Here is a 21,428-nt window from a genome sequence, read left to right on the forward strand (position 1 = left end):
ATGGGAAATTATAATATTGATTGGGGCAAATCTGACAAAAATGTATACTTCTAGAAAAATTAATGTACCAACATTTTGGTTGGAATATTGATGTCATTCTATGGAGTTAAGCATAATATATTAGTTATATGTTAGTATTTCTCTATCGTCTATTTATATTCATTAGATTTGAATAAAAAGAAACTAGTCTGAATAGTTGGTCATGACCATGCATATTCATGAGGTAATATGAATCAAACAATCTCATGCATATTCATGAGGTAATGTAAATCAAACAATCTCGTGCATATTCATCAGGTAATATGAATCAAACAATCTCATGCATATTCATCAGGTAATATAAATCAAACAATCTCGTGCATATTCATGAGGTAATATAAATCAAACAATCTCATGCATACTTATCAGGTAATATGAATCAAATAATCTCATGCATATTCATGAGGTAATGTAAATCAAACAATCTCATGCATATTCATGAGGTAATATCAACAATTCCATGCATATTCATGAGGTAATATAAATCAAACAATCTCATGCATATTCATGAGGTAATGTAAATCAATCTCATGTATATTCATGAGGTAATGTAAATCAATCTCATGCATATTCATGAGGTAATGTAAATCAAATAATCTCATGCATATTCATCAGGTAATATGAATCAAACAATCTCATGCATATTCATGAGGTAATGTAAATCAAATAATCTCATGCATATTCATCTGGTAATATGAATCAAACAATATGCATATTCATGAGGTTATATAAATCAAACAATCTCATGCATATTCATCAGGTAATATGAATCGAACAATCTTGTGCATATTCATGTGGTAATATAAATAAAACAATCTCATGCATATTCATGAGGTAATGTAAATCAAACAATCTCATGCATATTCATGAGGTAATATCAATCATCCCATGCATATTCATGAGGTAATATAAATCAAACAATCTCATGCATATTCATGAGGTAATGTAAATCAATCTCATGCATATTCATCAGGTAATATGAATCAAACAATCTCGTGCATATTCATGAGGTAATATAAATCAAACTTGTGCCTATTGATGAGTTGATATGAATGTAACTCAGTCAATGATTCTCTTTTACTGTTTTTTCTTGCAGTGTTATTTTAAGAATTATATGTTGTGTACTAGGAATTGTAGTAACAACAGACAATTCTGAAAACCGAAAAAAGGATGTAAGAGTTCTAGTTACTAACCATGTTTCGCCATTGGACCACTTGGCTGTTGATTTAGTGTATCCGTCAATCATGGTATGTCCTTGCTTTCCTACAATGTCATTATAGCAGTATTATAAAAATTATAATTTCATCTTTTAGCCTTTTGAATGCCAAATTTAGTTTTTCACAAAAAAAATTTGCATTAAGTGGACCATCATTAGATATATATAAGTATACTTTTGTTTTTATGAGATTCTACAGTGCTTGTTAGCCTTCGCAGACGAGGTCTGCCGAAGGCTTATAGATTGGGTTCTGTCCGTTCGTTCGTCCGTCTTTTACCTCTTATAACTTTGATATGCTGTGTCCAATTTTTTTCCAAATTGGTGCAAATGTATATCTCAATGCCATACATATGCACGCCAAGTATTTTTATGATTCGCCAAAGTTTCATTGTGTTTTTCTGTGATTTTCAACATTTTACTAGTACAAATGCCGAAATTTGCCGGAAAAATCCTAGTTTTAACGACATCTCGCAAGAGAACTGGCATACCGTATTGCGCATGCGCCAGTCCAACCGCTGAGGAAATCGGCAGCGATTTCGTCTGAGGATATTGTATTTCGGGACTGTATCTTTCTTTGCACAAGGCTTATATAGATTAAATTCTATCTCAAAGGTAAGAAACTGTGCTTATGGTATTTATTATGAACTGTGATTTATTCTTTTGTGTCCTGACTTTAGTGAGAAACTAGCGATCGCACAGTGTCACATTTTGCCAGAAAAACAGTCCTGCTATTAGTTCAAGAACTGGTTATGAAACGTGTAAATCGAAAGTCTGTCTCGTCATTTAGGAGGCTTGGGAATAACGTTTGGCATATAAAATACTGGAATAATAAAAACGTAAAAGTTTAGAACACGCTGATCGTGATTCTGTTATGTACGATTGCTATTTCCGGTGTTCATTGGCAACCGTAGCAGATTGAAACTTGGTTTCGTGACGACATATTAGACTAGAATTATCCAGAAAACACAAGTCAAGTTCGGCCAACCGTGACTGCTTGAAAGCAATGATGAATTTGAAAAGTACTGTAATTCAATATCAATGAATCTATCATCACTTTTAAATTACCTTTGAAGTAAATACGATACCCGAGTGCGTTATTGCACTCGTGACCGGGACCTCCATGCTCCATGCGGTGTTGAAGTTTATCGGTAAAGCGAACCTCTGTCAACAGAGACACATTTTCCCAATCAGCTATTTATTTCGGTACTGAAGTCAGGGTGGCAATTTCAATGTTTAGCTACCATAATTTATCTCCATTATGAGCATGAAAAAAAATTACGGACCTCGATTGAGAGGGATTTAACGGCGGCCATGTTTTTAAGGGATAGTGAAATAATATTAGGGAGGGATCAAATTCACGTAATCCTCAATTTTAATGACGTTGACTTAATAGTCATAATTTTTTTTTTCAAAACTCCGGATATTATTTTATATAATATTTGAATACAACTACAATATGTTAATTAGTATGCAAATTAATATGCAAATTAATATGCAAATTAGCAGCCAATCTGAGACTATGCAATCCAGTTCAAAGGAAATTTGACATACACTTAGGTTACATGATCACTACCTCTGCTGATTACCCGGTAGTTTTTTATGCACTTCTATCTGCTTTTATATTAAATGTATTTTTTTGTATTTTTCTCAATAGTTTTTTTTTATTTCTTTTGATAGCTTGGCATCCATTTGGTTCAGCTCAAGTGAAATTTTCGGCACAAGTACTCTGGCTTTTTGCACATTCTTAATATTTTATTTTTGCAGAATCCTGTGAATATTAATTTGACAACTTTGTAGAGTGGAAACTGTTGAATTAGTTCATCCTAGACTTTGGTAGAACATGTTTAAAATAGTACAGTGTGAACTGCAATTTCTTTCTGGCTGGTATAAATTTATAAAGTAATATTTTTTCGTACTAAAACGACTCAAATATCTTTTTTAATTTAATCTAACAGCCAATGGCAGCACATATGCTACAACCTCTGCTTACTTTGGACTAAATGTTCTTTTTTTTTTATTCCAGGTGCAGAGTCAGATTTTGTTCTCAGAAAGCAAAGGCACTGGAACTACATGTATTACAAAAACATACCGGTACTATTCACTGCGTGTCTGACAATTGTATAAAGTTTCGCAGGTCCTCTTTTTTTTTACTTTGAGAAGTTCTGTCAACCAAAGCATAAATATGTGTTTTCTCTGTACATAAAATTTCACACGATTTGTTAATATTAATGTATGATAATAAAAACTTGATAATATTCTTCTGGATTTTTGCACTTTATTTGTATCATTGTCATATGATAAGTAATCTTGTCCTTATTAGAGATATTGAAACTAATCCAGGGCCACAAACTAGTTTATCCAAACAGACACAACACTGACCATACATATTTGCAGATCTGATTTGTATACTTCCTTGTCATTTTACCTCTTGTACTGGTTTCGTGCTATCTGGTTTCCTTGTCCACCGATTTTAATCATTTCCATGGTAAAATTGCATATATAAATTAAAAGGAGACTGTAACACCCAAGGCCAGTGCGCTCACTGAATATACCATAGTCCTCGCACAGTGTGTTCATGTCATGTTGCATCTCGTAGACTTTTATTAGTAATACCAGAAGTATTATTTTTTGATATCATTCGAAACTAACACTGTTGAATTCTACTATGATCTGATTCTCATAGCCAAGTGTCTGGGATTTGCCGGGTATGTTGATGTGGATGCTCGGCTATCGTGATATGGGAGCAAAACGTGGGAGAGCTGTGCTTATAGAGAAAGCTAAAGAACACTGTGAAGAGAGTCCCATACCACTGTTGTCTCATCCTGAAGGAGCTACTACTAATGGGAAAAAAGGCTTACTAAAATTTAGGTAATCAACATTGAATTTACTCAGTCCAGTTAAGTAAGTTAGCTGAGTTAAGAAAATAATTGTCTGTGTGGTAACTTGGGATAGTTGATGAAAGGGTGTCTTTGCCATGCAAGGTCCATTTATTGCCTAACAATACTTTGGCAACTAGTATGTTTTTTAAAGTGTACCCTCATCAGCAATTTGATACCCATTTATTTCCATTGCCATAAGTTGCAGCAACTCTGATTAGGTACATGTTTTAAAAGCATGTCCAATAAGATCTATGTATTTTTCCATGGTCAAATACACAACCTTGGTGGAATTATTCAGGGTGGTTTGTTTGTGAACCATGAAATTCAGATGCGATTTTTACTGGGATGGTAGAAGGAAAGAATGATGATACAAAAATAATTAAGTACTTTGGGATGGATGGCATGTAATTTGACCCTGATTGCAATAATTGTGAAGTTTGTGCGAGACATGTATGTGTGAAATATACAGGGGACAATGGAGTGTCCTAAATAGACACATACTGCTATTTAGAGAGCCATGTAAAAAAAATCAATAATAATAAATTTTAAGTGGTATTAGGTTGTTTTTTTTATTATAGTAAGTACTACAGGATGAATAGCAAGGGTAAAATGGCAAATGGCAGTCAAATGTTTATGTGCCAGTATTTGGTATATACATGTATATTATCTTAAATTGTCTGTTGTGGACTTGGAAAACTTAATTGTAAGAATGTGACTGAATCAGTGTCTTTTTATATTCATAGTACATGGTCATTTTCATTGGATCAGCCGGTGCAGCCAATTGTAATCGTCATAAATCGACCGTTAATTGGCATCAATATATCAACTCTTGGTAGCAGATGGTGGCAAGATGTTTTCTGGTTCTTTTTTTCTCCATTTACAGTTTTTCATCTGCGGTAAGTGATTCGCATTGCTGTACAAATGCAACACAGTGGTACCCAAGATTTTTAGGAAACAATGTATATGCTTTGGAAGGGAAGAGGGCAAGCTTGGCCTGAGAGCATTCCCGAATGCAAACAAATTCTTCTTGGGATGAAAATTTTAGTCAACTTCCTCTTTCTGGTAGCAAAAAGTTATATTTACTTGTGTAGACATGGAGATAGAGTACTTCATTTCTGTCCGACGGAATAAGTTGACTTCTCATAATAACTAATGGGGAAATTTTTGAAAAATATTTCCCATTTGACTTCAAAATATGCAGATTAAATGCAATTTGTTATGTACAAAACAGGTATGTAAGATGTTAATATCAGTGCAAACTCCAATAAAAGTTTATAAATAAAATAAATAAATTAAAAAAAAACTTAGCCCATATTTAATGTTTTTTATGCCATAAAATACACGTGAACATGTTAAAAATCAAATCAATCCTCTATCTTCAAAGACTAAAAAGGAAAAAGAAAATTGTGTGGTTCCTGTAACTCGCTCTACACCATTTTTTACTACACAACCTTAAATCATTTTTTTGGCCATATTTGAGAAAATGTCACAATTGCAGCAGGCTTGAAATGTTGTTTTATAGAAATTCAAAACTTTGCAAAACTGTAAATGTAAAAGGTAAATAAATGTAAATAAATTTAAAAATGATTTAGGACACTTTCATGAATTAGTTGAAACACAATTGTAACAAAGAACAAAATGTATAGAAAACTAAAAAAAAAGCATTACATGAGAATCACATTTACTTCATATTTCAGTGTTTTACCAGCAAATGTACAGAAGAGAATCTTAAGAAGAAGAAAAAACCTATCTACCTGATATTTAAAAAAGCATGTTATAAGAATCACATTTACTTCATATTTCAGTGTTTTACCAGCAATGTATAAGGGAGAATCTTAAGAAGAAGAAAAAACCTACCTACCTGATATTTAAAAAAGCATGTTATAAGAATCACATTTACTTCATATTTCAGTGTTTTACCAGCAATGTACAAGGGAGAATCTGAAGACTTTGAAGAGTTTACAAAAAGAGTTCAAGATACAATGGCTCCACAACTTCACCTTACTACAACTTTCTACACCAGTGCAGATAAAGTAGAATATGCAAAGAAAGTACTTTTTAGACCCCCATCTCAAGGTATTTTAATAGTTCAAATTTTGTTTGTCACTTGCTTTTAATATCTAAAGTAAAGCTTTAAGCCATGATTCATAGATCTACTATTTTCACCAAAAGTTGATGTATGTGTCGTGCAGTATTGTAAGTTTAGACTACTGGAAACAAGTTAAATTTGTTGATAGAAATGGAGACGTGCTTTTTTTGTGAAAACAGGCTGCTGCGATCAGGATGTCAACTGTATGCATGATACATGGATCAACTTGCAGCTGTATACCAGTTTTAGTATATACATGTATGACTGTTTTCCAGATTTTGTCAGGCGCAAGTTCAGACACGATCCAGGGGAAAACTACATGTACTTGATAAGTCTGTGCATTGTTACTTATTTAATTTGCATAATAATTAGCCAATTTACAGCTTTTACAATGATGACCGCTCAGCAGATTTCAATGAAATTTAGTGTATAGATGTTCTGGGATAACATACATTTGATTTGTTTATTATTACATTCTGTACTTACTAATTGCCTAATTTGCATAAATTACCCAATTTACAGATATCTTGAGTACCACTCATCAAATTTCAATGAAACTTAGTACATAAGTGCTTTTAGATAATCCATAGATCTGACTACTTCAGATTTGAAACCATGCATGTTAATTACCTACTTACCAATACGTGGCTAACTTGACCTTGTTAATATGCATAACTGTAATATCTCGAGCACTGTTGCAGATCAGATAAGGACATGCTATTAGTGCTATAATAGAAGCATTTGACTAGATATATGACGAACATATCAGATGACAATGTATGGTCATGTGACCTAGTATGCATAACTAAGTAACTTAGGCAATTCTGCAGATAATGACATGTGACCTGTGTAATATTGTAGGCATTGGACAAGAAATATGATTAATGTATCAGTTGTATTTATATATGGTCATGTGACCTAGTATGCATAACTAAGTAACTTGGACAATGCTGCAGATAATGACATGTGACCAGTGTAATATTGTAGGCATTGGACAAGAAATATGATTAATGTATCAGTTGTATTTATATATGGTCATGTGACCTAGTATGCATAACTAAGTAACTTAGACAATGCTGCAGATAATGACATGTGACCAGTGTAATATTGTAGGCATTGGACAAGAAATATGATTAATGTATCAGTTGTATTTATATATGGTCATGTGACCTAGTATGCATAACTAAGTAACTTAGACAATGCTGCAGATAATGACATGTGACCAGTGTATTATTGTAGGCATTGGACAAGAAATATGATTAATGTATCAGTTGTATTTATATATGGTCATGTGACCTAGTATGCATAACTAAGTAACTTAGACAATGCTGCAGATAATGACATGTGACCAGTGTATTATTGTAGGCATTGGACAAGAAATATGATTAATGTATCAGTTGTATTTATATATGGTCATGTGACCTAGTATGCATAACTAAGTATTAACTTAGGCAATGCTGCAGATAATGACATGTGACCAGTGTATTATTGTAGACATTGAACAAGAAATATGATTAATGTATCAGTTGTATTAGGAGTTTTTTCTATCCTTTCTTTGATTACATTTTACATTACATTTTACATTCCTACTTATCTTATAATCAATATTTAGTTCCCGTTCGGACGCAGTCCGAAAACGGGGACTTATGTTTTGACGTCCGTGCATGTGTGCGTTCTTGTGTGTGTGCATGCGTGCGTCCCGACCTGTATCTTAGAAATGCCTGGACCAATCACAATCAAACTTCACACATACATCGTACATGATATTATACATATGCACGTCAATTTGTTTCATGATCTGATTCAAGATGGCCGAATGGTGGCCATTTTTGTACTAAAAATCATCAAAATCAAGCATTTATCGGCCATTTACTGATGAATTTTGTTCAAACTTGGTATATACATTTGACATTATAGGACCTTGATGCACATCATTTTGTTTTACGATCTGGTTCAAGATGGCCGATTGGCGACCATTTTTGTGCTAAAAAATCCTAAAAATCAACCATTTCTCGGCTGTTTACAGATGGATTTTGTTCAAACTTGGTATATACATTAGACATTATGGGACCTTGATGCAAATAATTTTGTTTTTCAGATAAGATTCAAAATGGCCGACTGGCGGCCATTTTGTATTAATGAATGTGGTTCTCGTGCCATATCTCTGACTTGCTTTCACTGATTATGTTCAAATTTTAAATATTCATTATACATCATGTTCTAGATAGTGTCACACGCAACGTAATATTACCGTAATTGGTATAGTACAGGTGTGATGGTTCAAATACCAAAATGGCAACAGTAACAGAAAGACTTCCCTGGTGGCGATGATAAAATACGAACACGAAGCCAACAGATGAGGTTTCAACTGGTACTGGTATTATTATACTTCGCAAACATCAAGTACAATAACGTGGTAAAACTCCACTACTCAAATAACTAGATACTTAAACTCCAACACCATTCAACAAGATCTCTGATCTGAACTCCCCTATATATACCTCCACTGTCTATAAATAGACCATTACATCAGCATACATAATAAATCTGGAACTTACTACAAATTTCTAGAATGTTCCATTACCTTCTATTGCCTCCTACAGTGTTCTATTACCTATTCAACCATTTCCTAAAAAAATATAGAATATTCCACCCAGACACAGTACGGTTCTAGAACATTTTCAGTGACACGGAAGTGGTAAATAAGTCGTATGCGACAGATAGACAGATATATTGGTTTGACGATCCTATTCAAAATGGCCAAATGGTGGCCTTTTTTGTGCTAAACAATCATAAAATATCAAGCATTTCTGGCATTTATGGATGGATTTCATTCAAACTTGGTACATATATTAGACATTACAGGTTCCTGATGCACATCATTTATTATTCAGATCGAATTCAAAATGGCTGTCTGGTGGCCATTTTGTTTTAATGAATGGGCTTCTAGACCCATATCTCTGACTTGTTTTGACTGATATTTTCAAATTTGAAATATTCATTATACATCATGTCATAGATAAACAGATATATTGGTTTGACTATTCTATTCAAAATGGCCGAATGGTGGTCATTTTTTTACCTAAAAAAATCATCAAATATCAAGCATTTATGGGTGGATTTCGTTCAAACTTGGTATATACATTAGACATTACGGGTTCCTGATGCTCGTCATTTTATTTTTCAGATGGGATTCAAAATGGCTGACTTGTGGCCATTTTGTTTTAATGAATGGGCTTCTAGACCCATATCTTCGACTTGTTTTGACTGATTATATTCAAATTTTATATATTCGTTATACATCATGTTATATATATACATGTATTCAAAATGGCTGATTTTGAATGCTGTTCCAGAGCAATTTCTCTCAATATGGTCAAGTACTTGTTTGACGATCCGATACAAATGTCAATCATTTTAATCTTAAAAAAATCATATTCCTGACATGGTTATATTCCAGCTATATTACTTTAAACAAAACTATATTTCTTAAATTTGATAACTAACAGGGACTGTGCCATGCATGGCTTGTTTTGTTTCATTTGACACAGAAAATAGACATAACAGAAATGTGTATAGTCAGCAACAGTTTGTGCAATCACCGCCATCTAGACAGACTTCAGTCTCTTCGTCATCATCATCACTACCAGCATCAGCCAATCGTTATGCTACTCCTGATAGGTTTAGTGTTATGGCAAGTCAGGTCAAAGAAGTTCTTCCACATGTACCTGAAGATGTTATCAGAAAAGATCTTGGTATGTAATTATTAATGTGTTTATACTTGTGATAGTTGATCACTTTACAGTTTTTTTAAAATGTCATTTAAGATAAGTAGTTACTGTAAAATACTGTAAATTATTTTCACGGAAATAAAATCCAACGACTATACATTTTTTCCTATATTTTACATTCAACTCATAAAAAATCAGTGGAAATAAACACCATACAGACAGAGCACCCAACAAACTTTTTCAGCGATTAAAGTATTTTACAGTAATCGATGATTGTCATTATCATCTTCTTGACAACTTCCATCCAAGATTCTTTCTACCTTTTATATATCCATGGTTCATCAGAATAACAGGCTTGTGTGCATCTATCCATCTATATGTTCGATCTCCCAAAGATACATCTGACATGCCGGGGATGATCATGTTCAAATTTCATTTGTTTGAATATATATACATGTACATTAGTTTCCATATTTGATTCAAGATGCCTGATTGGAGGCAACTTTAGTGCTAGAATTCATCAAAATCTAGCATTTCTGTCATTTTGGTAACAGGTCATGGTTATGCACATATTTCGTTCAAACTTACTTGGTACATATATTGAACATAACGCGACATTATTATTTTGTTTTTAGATGAAATTCAAACTGGCCATAGACATGCATGTCTTGTTTTAGTTGTTTATCATATGACACATTTATACCTGGGTTAATTTACATTGAAGACAAACTAGACTATATCATATCATGACTTTTTCACATTCAAATGATAATTTATAGTTGATCGTATTTCCATTTTTTCAGAGAAAACTTCTTGTGTGGACACAACTATCAGCCGTATATTAGAAGGTCAAGTACACTTTGTTCCAATAGATACATCACCATCTAGTGGTGATGGTGAAGCTGACTTATTAGAAGGTGCTACTGCTATGCCCAGTGGGACATCCACACCGTTAACCCCATCACCTAGTGTAAGTATAATAATGATGCAGAAGCAAAAATGCTCATTTCCCTTAAATATGTCGAACAGTTTCTCATGAATCAGCTGAACGATTTCACTCAAATTTTATGTGAGGATCATGCATATTGGTTCACAGGTGCACGTCATGTTTCTTTTCGAGATTTGAACAAAAATAGCAGCCATTTTTATTTATTTCTATGCTGATTCATCACTTGTACATGTGTACGTTGCCTGATTCAGTTAGTTTTGGACGGAACCTAAACTTTTATATTGACCTCCATTTGTCCATTCGCATGTCTGGCCGTATCCAGCAGTATCTCGCACATCTCAAGCTTCACACATACATTATACATTATATCCGACATATGCACATGCATTTATTTCATCACCCGATTCAAGATGGCCAAATGGCAGCCATTTTTAGGCCAAAATGTATCAAAATAATAGACAATGTCTTGTTTTTCACTAAAATGTTTTAATCAAATAACAAAATGCAAAATGCCATAGACATTTCAAGCAATGGTCATAAGGCTTAAGGGACTGTTGTAGGTCACTACTCCATCACTCACTACTGCGGAGAAATTCTCCTGTAGCATATCAATGTAACTAACAGGTAGAATGATGACATGAAATTGCTAACCAATCATAGGTTCTGCAGTGTGTGATGAGTAACTACACCAAAAGCAAATATTCACTAAAAATACAATATTTATTCAAAACCTTCATCAGAGTTTTGCTGAGAGAAATTTTGCGCGACAATTAAAACCCATGATTTGACCTTTCTATGCTCCACCTATAGTATATATTTTACTACGTCATTCAGAGGCATGCATAATTAATAGCAAGGTCTTCAGTCTATAACAGTCTTTCTACCCCCTATGGCCTGCATAGATGCATTACGTCATTTGATGGAATCATTTAATCATCACAAGGACTATCAACATTCTAATATGGATACCAAGATGTTACAAATTGTAGTTTTTTTTTTTTCATATGGGTATGTTTGTCTAGTATTTTGTAAACATTTGACAACAACCTAAGACAAAGCTAAAGCTGGTGTGTTAAAATGTGGCTAGGTTGTGTCAGGAGATGTGTCTCTTAATCTTGACAATATGCGAGTTGGCTACATAAAATTGCATTCAATAACAAATAACAGGTATCTCAATCAGTGGTTTAATACATAAATGCCCAAGTCAGATTCGTGGGATGGATTGGAATGTTTGAGTATGTCCGGATGGCTGGCATATTGCATCAGATACATGTACCGTTAGTTGTTGGTCAAATTATTAACTATTATAGTTTGTATTTCAGTGAATCTACCTGTGATTAGGTTTTTGATGGCACTAATTTCATGCATGCAATTGCAATATTGATGTATTAGCTGGTCTAACCTGTGAGGCTTCTTATATTAATTAAATGACTTCATTTATGCTTCCACTGAACTCCGTGCTTTGAAATGCTATGATTTGGACTTGCAAATTGGAGGTTATATTTGCTGTTAAATAAATTCCTAATAGTTCAGTCAAGATGAATTTTTGCATTTCAATGTTTTTCTCAGTCATTGGGCAAGTTTTTTTAGAGACTCTAAATCCATGGTGATAAATAAGTATTGCGCCCTCTAGTGTTGCAATATGCTTTTGGATTTAACTACTATATGTAGTATAGATTATTTTCTGAGGTAATTGCTTTACCAAATTTTATTTTGTTAGTCTGTTGGGTTGTGTTATTGGTAGTTCTGGGAATTATCAGTCTTAATACATCTGTATATAATTTATTGTTCAAAAGATTAATGATTTATCTCCTACTTACATGATATAAATTGTCTGTGCCCGAATGTTTTCTAAACTTTATTTACTAACCTTTTTTAGTTGGGTTCTTATAGATTGGCTATTGTTGTGAATTGCATACAATGCAGCTTATATTCATAGTATAATATGACACATGATAATACAAACCATAAAGTATTATTTCTGAGTACAGCTCCAGCGTGTATTCGTCAGTGCAGCTACATTGTATACTATTATAATACTCAATGACTTATGCAACTGGGGCTCATTTTTTCTGATTTAGTTCCTGTAACTTATCTACTTTGCAGGCAACTCAGTTTTCAGCGTCACACTTTTCAAGATCTGCAAATGAGAGGCAGATGTCTTTTGAAGAACGTAAACAAGCACTGTATGATACTGCCAGGAGGTAAGACATTGTGATATCATTGAATACTGATAGCTAATGAGACAGCTTAAAAGTTCAAATAAAAAAAAAAACAACCACAAACTTATACTAAAAATGTGGATAATAAGCTCTTTTATTTTTACCTTGCCTGTTGCATTCGATGAAGAATAGATGGGTTTTTTTTGGAGTTGGGGGGGGGGGGGTCTGTCCTTCTCTACATTGTTCTTGTCTTAAGGATGTAGTAGACATAACAGTCACTATTTTATACATTTTTTGTTTATTGTCTATTTTGGTGGCATTTGTCTATCTGCATGCAATGGATGTGTTTCCCACTCAAAATAGTAACCAGTACACCCAAAAAAGGCATTTTTAACAAAAAAGTTAGGATATGTGTTTATAACAGCAGACCGCTCACTTTGATTTCAGGATAATCGGCTTTGAGCGCAAACAATAAATATTGACCTAATTTGCATAAGTTGGCCTACTTAGCAACGGAAACAACGCACGCACGCCCTGTCACTGTGATCGTTCTATATTAGTACACCATGTGTGACACATCAAAAAATTAGCGCTCCTTAAAATTGTTATCAGAATTATGATTAGAAATTAGGAGAAGGAAGGGACAAAAAAGGAAGAATATGACTCCAATGTCCGAAGAAGCAAAACTTCGTCTCAGAAAAAATAACATCCATCGCGGTTCGGAAAGTTCGGACTCCGACGATACTGCTGTGACGGTGCAACATTTATCTACATGTAGCTCAGAATTGAAGAACTAGAAAAAGTGTCAAGAAGTGCATAAGAAAGGAAATTATCGTCACATGGTGACGATGATGGGGTGGCAGACGCAGATCGCTGAGACTGATCGATGTCTACATTTTAAATAGCGAACTTTTTTGGCGCCATTGCGGTGCTCAAGTTGCAACATAGGGATTTGACATTGGGGGAAGACACACGGCACGGCTGGGGACCCCACTTCCAAATTAAATGTTCAAATTCCGAATGTTATTTTTCCTCAGCCGAGAGAATTTTCACGTCTTTTGAAAAACAAGAAAAAGAGTTCCAAGTAAACAGGAAAATGGTGATCGCCGGAAGAGTGATCGGTAAAGGCCGACGTGTGATGGCAAAATTTGCCAAGTACATGGGTTTACCAGCACCGATCCACCGGGGACCATATAAAAAAACACGTCGTTGAAGTGGCAAATGGGGCTGAGAACGAACTTGAGAAGGAATTCGTAGAAGCGGCGTCAGTAGAGCTCCGACAAATAAAATTCAAATCAAGAAACGTGTCAATCACCTCACTCCTTATACGGAGTGTCCCCGCCCAATTATGATGTCAAATGTTCAGAGCTGAACTGTACTGCATGTTTACTTCCTGCCAGTCTCGGTTGCCGCTCGACCGAACAGCGAAGCACATGCTCTGTGGGGCCGAGCTGTTTCTATCTCTCGTCTCCAGCTAGCACGCCTGCATCTACATTAACAATGCACATTTCATTTTATTTTATTATATATATATATTTTTTTTCTAAGGGGGGTGACCGATATGATCGTTGTCGGCAACTTGGACATTGTTTAGAAAACACGCGGCGATTCACACTGATCACAGTTGGCCTACATTAAAAATTGCAGTAGCTGTCACAATAACCCCAGTCGTGCGGTTCCCGGTTACTAAGGAAGTAACCATAATCTCTCACTTATTTGTCCAGTCAATAAATAACCTTTGTATGCGCATAGGATTACATAATTTATCTTTTGTAACTGTACAACGCTATCTCGATGAACGAGTCTCGCCAGTGCTTTGGAGCCTGTTTTACGTTGAATATCGACAATACGCTTGATCACTTTGTAACTTGGACCACATAATCTATAAAATAGAAGTATACCCTTGGCCCGAGTGTAACATTTTTCTTAAACGACGTCCCAAACTGAAAATATTGGCCAGTTTGTTCAGTGGAAAGGTTATTTGCCGTTTCTGCCAAATGAAAACGGACTAATTAGTGAACTACATTATCGAGTACGCTGCGTTCCCTGGGTATCGCATTGGCTTGAATTTTGCATGGGCTGTTCTACCGAAAGTGTCAAACATGCGGGTGAGAGCGTTTTATCCTAACAATAAGCGTTGGCGAGAAATCTTGTTATAAACTAAAAGTAAATTGAGTGTAATTCAGTGACCGTGGTCCAACATTTCAAGCTGGTCTCATGAAATAAACGCATCTCGCTGGGCAAAAATCTTGTCACCCGATTGGATGGGACACCCTGTGGTTAACATTACGATGTTTGTTACTCATCTAACTAGTTCCAGTTTCACGCAGTACTCGTTTTTTTAAAATAACATTTTTGTTTGTTTACTTAGCAGTCACGTGATAACCATTAAGTTCTATCCAAAATTACCCAGAATTTCAGAAAGTGTGAGATAAGAGGTTTCATAAAATATATGGTTTACTATAGTTCAGGACAATTCTTATATGAAAATATCAAGCCTAACTATAACATACTTGTTATGTCTACTACATCCTTAAAGATTCATTAATTTCATAGACATTACTTATGACCTCATTGTTTTTGTAAAATACCATTTTACAATCCAAAATCCAAAAATGAGAACGGCTTTATGGCTGTACATTTGTACCTATATGTCCGACTTGATTATGTTCAAACTTCACACATACATCATATTGTGTCATATGTATGTATGTATATTCATTTGATGATCCGATTCAAGACAATCTAATAGTGGCTATTTAATTAGTTCCCGTTCGGACGAATGGCGGCCATGTTTGTGCTAAAAATCATCAAAATCAAGCATTTCGCGGCTGTTTACTGATGGATTTTGTTCAAACTTGGTATATACATTAGACATTATGGGGCCTTGATGCAAATAATTTTGTTTTTCAGATAAGATTAAAAATGGCTGTGAATGTGGTTCTCATGCCATATCTCTGACTTGCTTTCACTGATTATGTTCAAATTTTAAATACATCATGTCATAGATGGACAGATATATTGGTTTGACTATCCTATTCAAAATGGCCAAATGGTGGCCATTTTTGTGCTAAAAAATCATCAAATATCAAGCATTTATGGATGGATTTCATTCAAACTTGGTACATATATTAATCATTACAGGTTCCTGGTGCACATCATTTATTTTTCAGATTGGATTCAAAATGGCTGTCTGGCAGCCATTTTGTTTTAATGAATGGGCTTCTAGACCCATATCTTCGACTTGTTTGACTGATTATATTCAAATTTTAAATATTCATTATTCATCATATCATAGATAAACATGTATTCAAAATGGCTGATTTTGAATGCTGTTCCAGAGCAATATCTCTCAATATGAACAAGTACTTTTTTGACGATCAGATACAAATGTCATTGCCAGAAATGAACAATAGAAGCTGGTCAAAAGTCATTTCCTGTCAGCTTGGGGTGTATTCTAATGATTTCCTGTTGACTCAGGGGGTTCTGCCTTTAATTAGATGCAAGAGCCAAGAAGGTGTGAATTAAGAACTTAATCCATTGTTTTCAAGGGTCCAGCCCAGTCCTTTGTTATTATGTGTGGTTCTTTGTTTTCGTAACCCAAGCTGTTTTTCCTAATTGTTTTCTTTGTTCAGCTGCATAACATTGTGCATATAACCAAGGAATCTCCCAGTATACCAGTTTACTCGGTCGTGACAACATGTACCATATTGCAGCCACAAGGAAAGTAGGCAATGTAGAGTTGTTTCTGTTGGCTGATCCCAACAAGCCATCCAACAACACGAGTCAGTGGAATAATACTTTGGATATTCAAATTACGGGATGGCACTCTCATTAGGAGGACAATAGGCGACACAATAGACCCCATCAACTCAATGAAAGGATTCGAAGTGAAGACGAAACATTCACGTAATTTCAAAGGACACAGACTACGGCTATTTAACACGACAAATATGACCTTTGACATCGACTATGAGACAAGCAATATGGCGGTAGTAGCCAAAACATTCGATATTTTTTTTCAATAATGTTTATCTGGCTATAACGGAAAAATAGCGGTAAATTACCGCACTTAGTTTACTTCCTGTCATTAATTGGATTAAACTGGAGAGCAGCGCTGCTGGCGATCAGGTAAAAACCTTCCAAATGTTGGTGTTATTTTGGCTGCTAATAATGCGTTCATGATCTGAAAGGTCATCGATTGTGTGACCTTTTTGTTTTTAACTTTCTTAAACCGAGCGCACACGATCAACTTTCGCTCGCTGTCAACTGATTTTATCGTTGTCAAAACTGCACTATTTGACTGTAACAGCATATACGCTATGTACACTGTTGTGAAAAATTGTGAATCCTATTGGATTTTTTACGGTAAATATGGCAATCAACGTTGCATGATTTTAGTGCAGTCTCTCTTGAGTGTGAATGACAAAGTCATTAAGTGTCTATTTCAGAGTGAACATAAGTGGAATTAAACAAAGCAAGTACACATTTTGCCGGTTTTTCGTCTTATTCACGGCACTCCAGTGCAATTGTATAGGCGAACAATACCAACTCAAGTTCAATGAAAACGATATGCAAATTAGGTATTGGCGGCCATCTTGACCATCCATTTCTGGCGATGCAATCATTTTAATGTTAAAAAATCATGTTCCTGACATGGTTATATTCCAGCTATATTACTATAAACAAAACTATATACTGTATCTTAAATTTGATAACTAACGGGGACTGTTTCATGCATGGCTTGTTTTTTAAAATTTATAGCAAGTACTAAATCGTGACTTTAAAATGGGGTATGATGTTATACTTTTGACTCTCTACTAAATTATTTTATTGATTTTGTAACCATTATTACATAAATTTTATCATAAATCACAGTTTAGTTCATAAATGATGGGCAAGGTGATCAATAGTTTTACTATGTTTTATCATAGAAACAACAAGAAATACAAACCAATGCACAACAAATTGAAGATTGCACATTACCTCAGTAATAACTACAGAAACTAGATCAGTAAAGTAAATCTGAAGTGACACATCTTATGATATTGTCACTGGCAGAGTTGTCTAAAATTGTACACTGACTTGCGCTAATAAAAATTAAAATATTTCTATACAATTGTGTCTAGCACATTTAAGATAAACGCTAACCACATTGCATTATTGTATGCTGCCTTCAAGGTATACATTTGCCTTGCACTATACGTGCATCATACATCCAAACAAATAAGTACACCACATACAATTTATCTGAAAGAATAATATGAGACTATGCTTGTAAAAAAATCAAATGTGTGCTAGTGTATAATGCCGGCGTGACCGATTAAATCACCATAGATAGTTTTGAATTATCATGTCTATTTTATTTGGCACTTTGACAGTATTAGTGACTTGAATAGAGAAATATGATATCAATGCATGATAGTCAAACCTGTGTGTTAATCAATGAACAAACCAACCAACCAACCAAGAGACTTCATCTAATAATCTTTATAGACAGGTGGTCTTTCTATGGAGTTTGTATTATTTTTTATACATCACCAACTTGTACATTTTCATATTTGTCAGCAAATGGGATGTTACTGTTGTGAGAAAAAAACACATTTATTTTGAGTTAATCATAATCAAATTGTTTTTTATGAATAAACCGAGAATGCTAATTATTATTCTGGACTATAAACAAAGGAAAGTCTGCACAAATATTGCTGTAAGGGTAGTCACATAAGACAGGATTACTTTATACTCGGGTTGCTAAAATTGTCATTAAGGACAGGTTTGACTCTGTTCAATGTGTTCTGATTTTTTTAACTTTCATCGATTATATCTGTCTAGATTCAGAGAACACAGACTTGACATGTATTTGGAATAACATTTCAGCTTCCTTTGTCATGGATCACTTTGTGTTCAATTCATTCATAATTTTTTTCTTTTTTTGCAGACGTTATAAAGAGAAACATGGTTTATTGTAAACTTGCAGTGATCAACATTTGAAGATGTCTATCATAAACTGGATTCATCTAACCATGACTTTACAAACTTTTCTTTACAAGATGACCTTAATTTCTTGTAGTATGACTTAGAAAACAGTAAAAAAAAATAACGTACTAAACAAAAATCAAAATACAAATTAGCTGCTATGCTCTGGTCATGAACCTACCAATTCCTAATGAAATGCCCATTTGTTATTGACTAGACAAAAAGGTTTTTTAGTTACGAAAGTGACCAATTGAAATTACTAATTGTGTGCACATAGAAGAGTGGGCAGCCCCACCCTAACACCTCATCAAAAAACTATTAAATATGGACTGTTTTTGCATTGATAATATAATTCCACTGTATCAGGTAGATTAATAAATATATATATTATACATGTAATTGTAATAAAATAAATGCATTTGGTCTTTTATTGATGTCTAATCACCAACCATGTGCATAAAAACGCTTTTGACCTATAGTACATATCCATAGCTACCCATATCATGGAAACCCCTGTTAAATTAGATCAATGATGCAGTGTTATCAATGTATGGCTTCTTTACATACTTTGACATTTAATGGTGCCCTTTAATTTTGGCGCGAGTCAGAAATCCAGAAACTGTCAACAGTTTCAGGATAGGATCAAATTTACTTGAATAAGAGTAATCATTTTCAACAACAAAAATCAATACCTGTCCATTTCAGTAAAACACACATCTAAACATGTGGGTGCGCATTTCACAAAGTCAAGCAGAGATTACTGTAAAGGGGTTAATTATTCACTGGGTTTTAATTTGGCTTATTTCGCTGACTGGAAAATGCGCTAAATTAAAACCCAGTAAATATGTAAAATTTAGCATAGAACACATTATCCAAATGATAAACCGTGAATTTAAAACCCACTGAATATGTCTGAAATGGTAAATCAGTGAAATTTAAACCCAGTGAAAATTAGTCATTTTACAGTATAGTATTACTGATTGTCCGTCGCTGCCTTATTGCTTTAACAAAGTGAACCAATTGGTAAGTGCGATACAGGAAGCTGTATTGTTTTATCAAAGTGAACCAATTGGTAAGTGTGACACAGGAAGCTGTATTGTTTTATCAAAGTGAACCAATTGGTAAGTGTGACACAGAAAGCTGTATTGTTTTATCAAAGTGAACCAATTGGTAAATGTGACACTGGAAGCTGTATTGTTTTATCAAAGTGAACCAATTGGTAAGTGTGACACTGGAAGCTGTATTGTTTTATCAAAGTGAACCAATTGGTAAGTGTGACACAGGAAGCTGTATTGTTTTATCAAAGTGAACCAATTGGTAAGTGCGATACAAGAAGCTGTATTGTTTTATCAAAGTGAACCAATTGGTAAGTGTGACACAGGAAGCTGTATTGTTTTATCAAAGTGAACCAATTGGTAAGTGTGACACAGGAAGCTGTATTGTTTTATCAAAGTGAACCAATTGGTGAGTGTGACACTGGAAGCTGTATTGTTTTATCAAAGTGAACCAATTGGTAAGTGTGACACAGGAAGCTGTATTGTTTTATCAAAGTGAACCAATTGGTAAGTGTGACACAGGAAGCTGTATTGTTTTATCAAAGTGAACCAATTGGTGAGTGTGACACTGGAAGCTGTATTGTTTTATCAAAGTGAACCAATTGGTAAGTGTGACACAGGAAGCTGTATTGTTTTATCAAAGTGAACCAATTGGTAAGTGTGATACAGGAAGCTGTATTGTTTTATCAAAGTGAACCAATTGGTAAGTGTGACACAGGAAGCTGTATTGTTTTATCAAAGTGAACCAATTGGTAAGTGTGACACAGGAAGCTGTATTGTTTTATCAAAGTGAACCAATTGGTAAGTGTGACACAGGAAGCTGTATTGTTTTATCAAAGTGAACCAATTGGTAAGTGTGACACAGGAAGATGTATTGTTTTATCAAAGTGAACCAATTGGTAAGTGTGACACTGGAAGCTGTATTGTTTTATCAAAGTGAACCAATTGGTGAGTGTGACACTGGAAGCTGTATTGTTTTATCAAAGTGGACCAATTGGTAAGTGTGATACAGGAAGCTGTATTGTTTTATCAAAGTGAACCAATTGGTAAGTGTGACACAGGAAGATGTATTGTTTTATCAAAGTGAACCAATTGGTAAGTGTGACACAGGAAGCTGTATTGTTTTATCAAAGTGAACCAATTGGTAAGTGTGACACAGGAAGCTGTATTGTTTTATCAAAGTGAACCAATTGGTAAGTGTGATACAGGAAGCTGTATTGTTTTATCAAAGTGAACCAATTGGTAAGTTTGATACAGGAAGCTGTATTGTTTTATCAAAGTGAACCAATTGGTAAGTGTGACACAGGAAGATGTATTGTTTTATCAAAGTGA

General features: G+C 34.4%; 1 protein-coding gene and 1 long non-coding RNA gene across 2 annotated transcripts in view; both read left to right on the forward strand.

The window, feature by feature from the left end:
- Positions 1–19,455, forward strand: part of LOC100367246 (lipid droplet-regulating VLDL assembly factor AUP1-like) — a 23,381-nt gene extending 3,926 nt beyond the window's left edge. The window contains exons 4-11 of the mRNA XM_085504484.1: positions 1,136–1,286; positions 3,939–4,123; positions 4,878–5,030; positions 6,047–6,210; positions 9,775–9,978; positions 10,758–10,924; positions 13,010–13,107; positions 19,004–19,455. Of these exons, the coding sequence (XP_085360610.1) occupies positions 1,136–1,286; positions 3,939–4,123; positions 4,878–5,030; positions 6,047–6,210; positions 9,775–9,978; positions 10,758–10,924; positions 13,010–13,107; positions 19,004–19,034 (1,153 nt within the window). The 3' untranslated portion in view covers positions 19,035–19,455. The remainder of the gene's footprint in view (positions 1–1,135; positions 1,287–3,938; positions 4,124–4,877; positions 5,031–6,046; positions 6,211–9,774; positions 9,979–10,757; positions 10,925–13,009; positions 13,108–19,003) is intronic.
- Positions 1,758–3,512, forward strand: LOC146738010 (uncharacterized). Its single transcript, XR_014930808.1, has 2 exons — positions 1,758–1,867; positions 3,279–3,512. It is a non-coding gene; the product is annotated as an uncharacterized LOC146738010 (long non-coding RNA).
- Positions 19,456–21,428: the final 1,973 nt, after the last annotated feature.

This window comes from Saccoglossus kowalevskii, chromosome 10 (genome assembly GCF_978046115.1).
Source record: "Saccoglossus kowalevskii chromosome 10, keSacKowa6.1, whole genome shotgun sequence".
NCBI lineage: Eukaryota > Metazoa > Hemichordata > Enteropneusta > Harrimaniidae > Saccoglossus > Saccoglossus kowalevskii.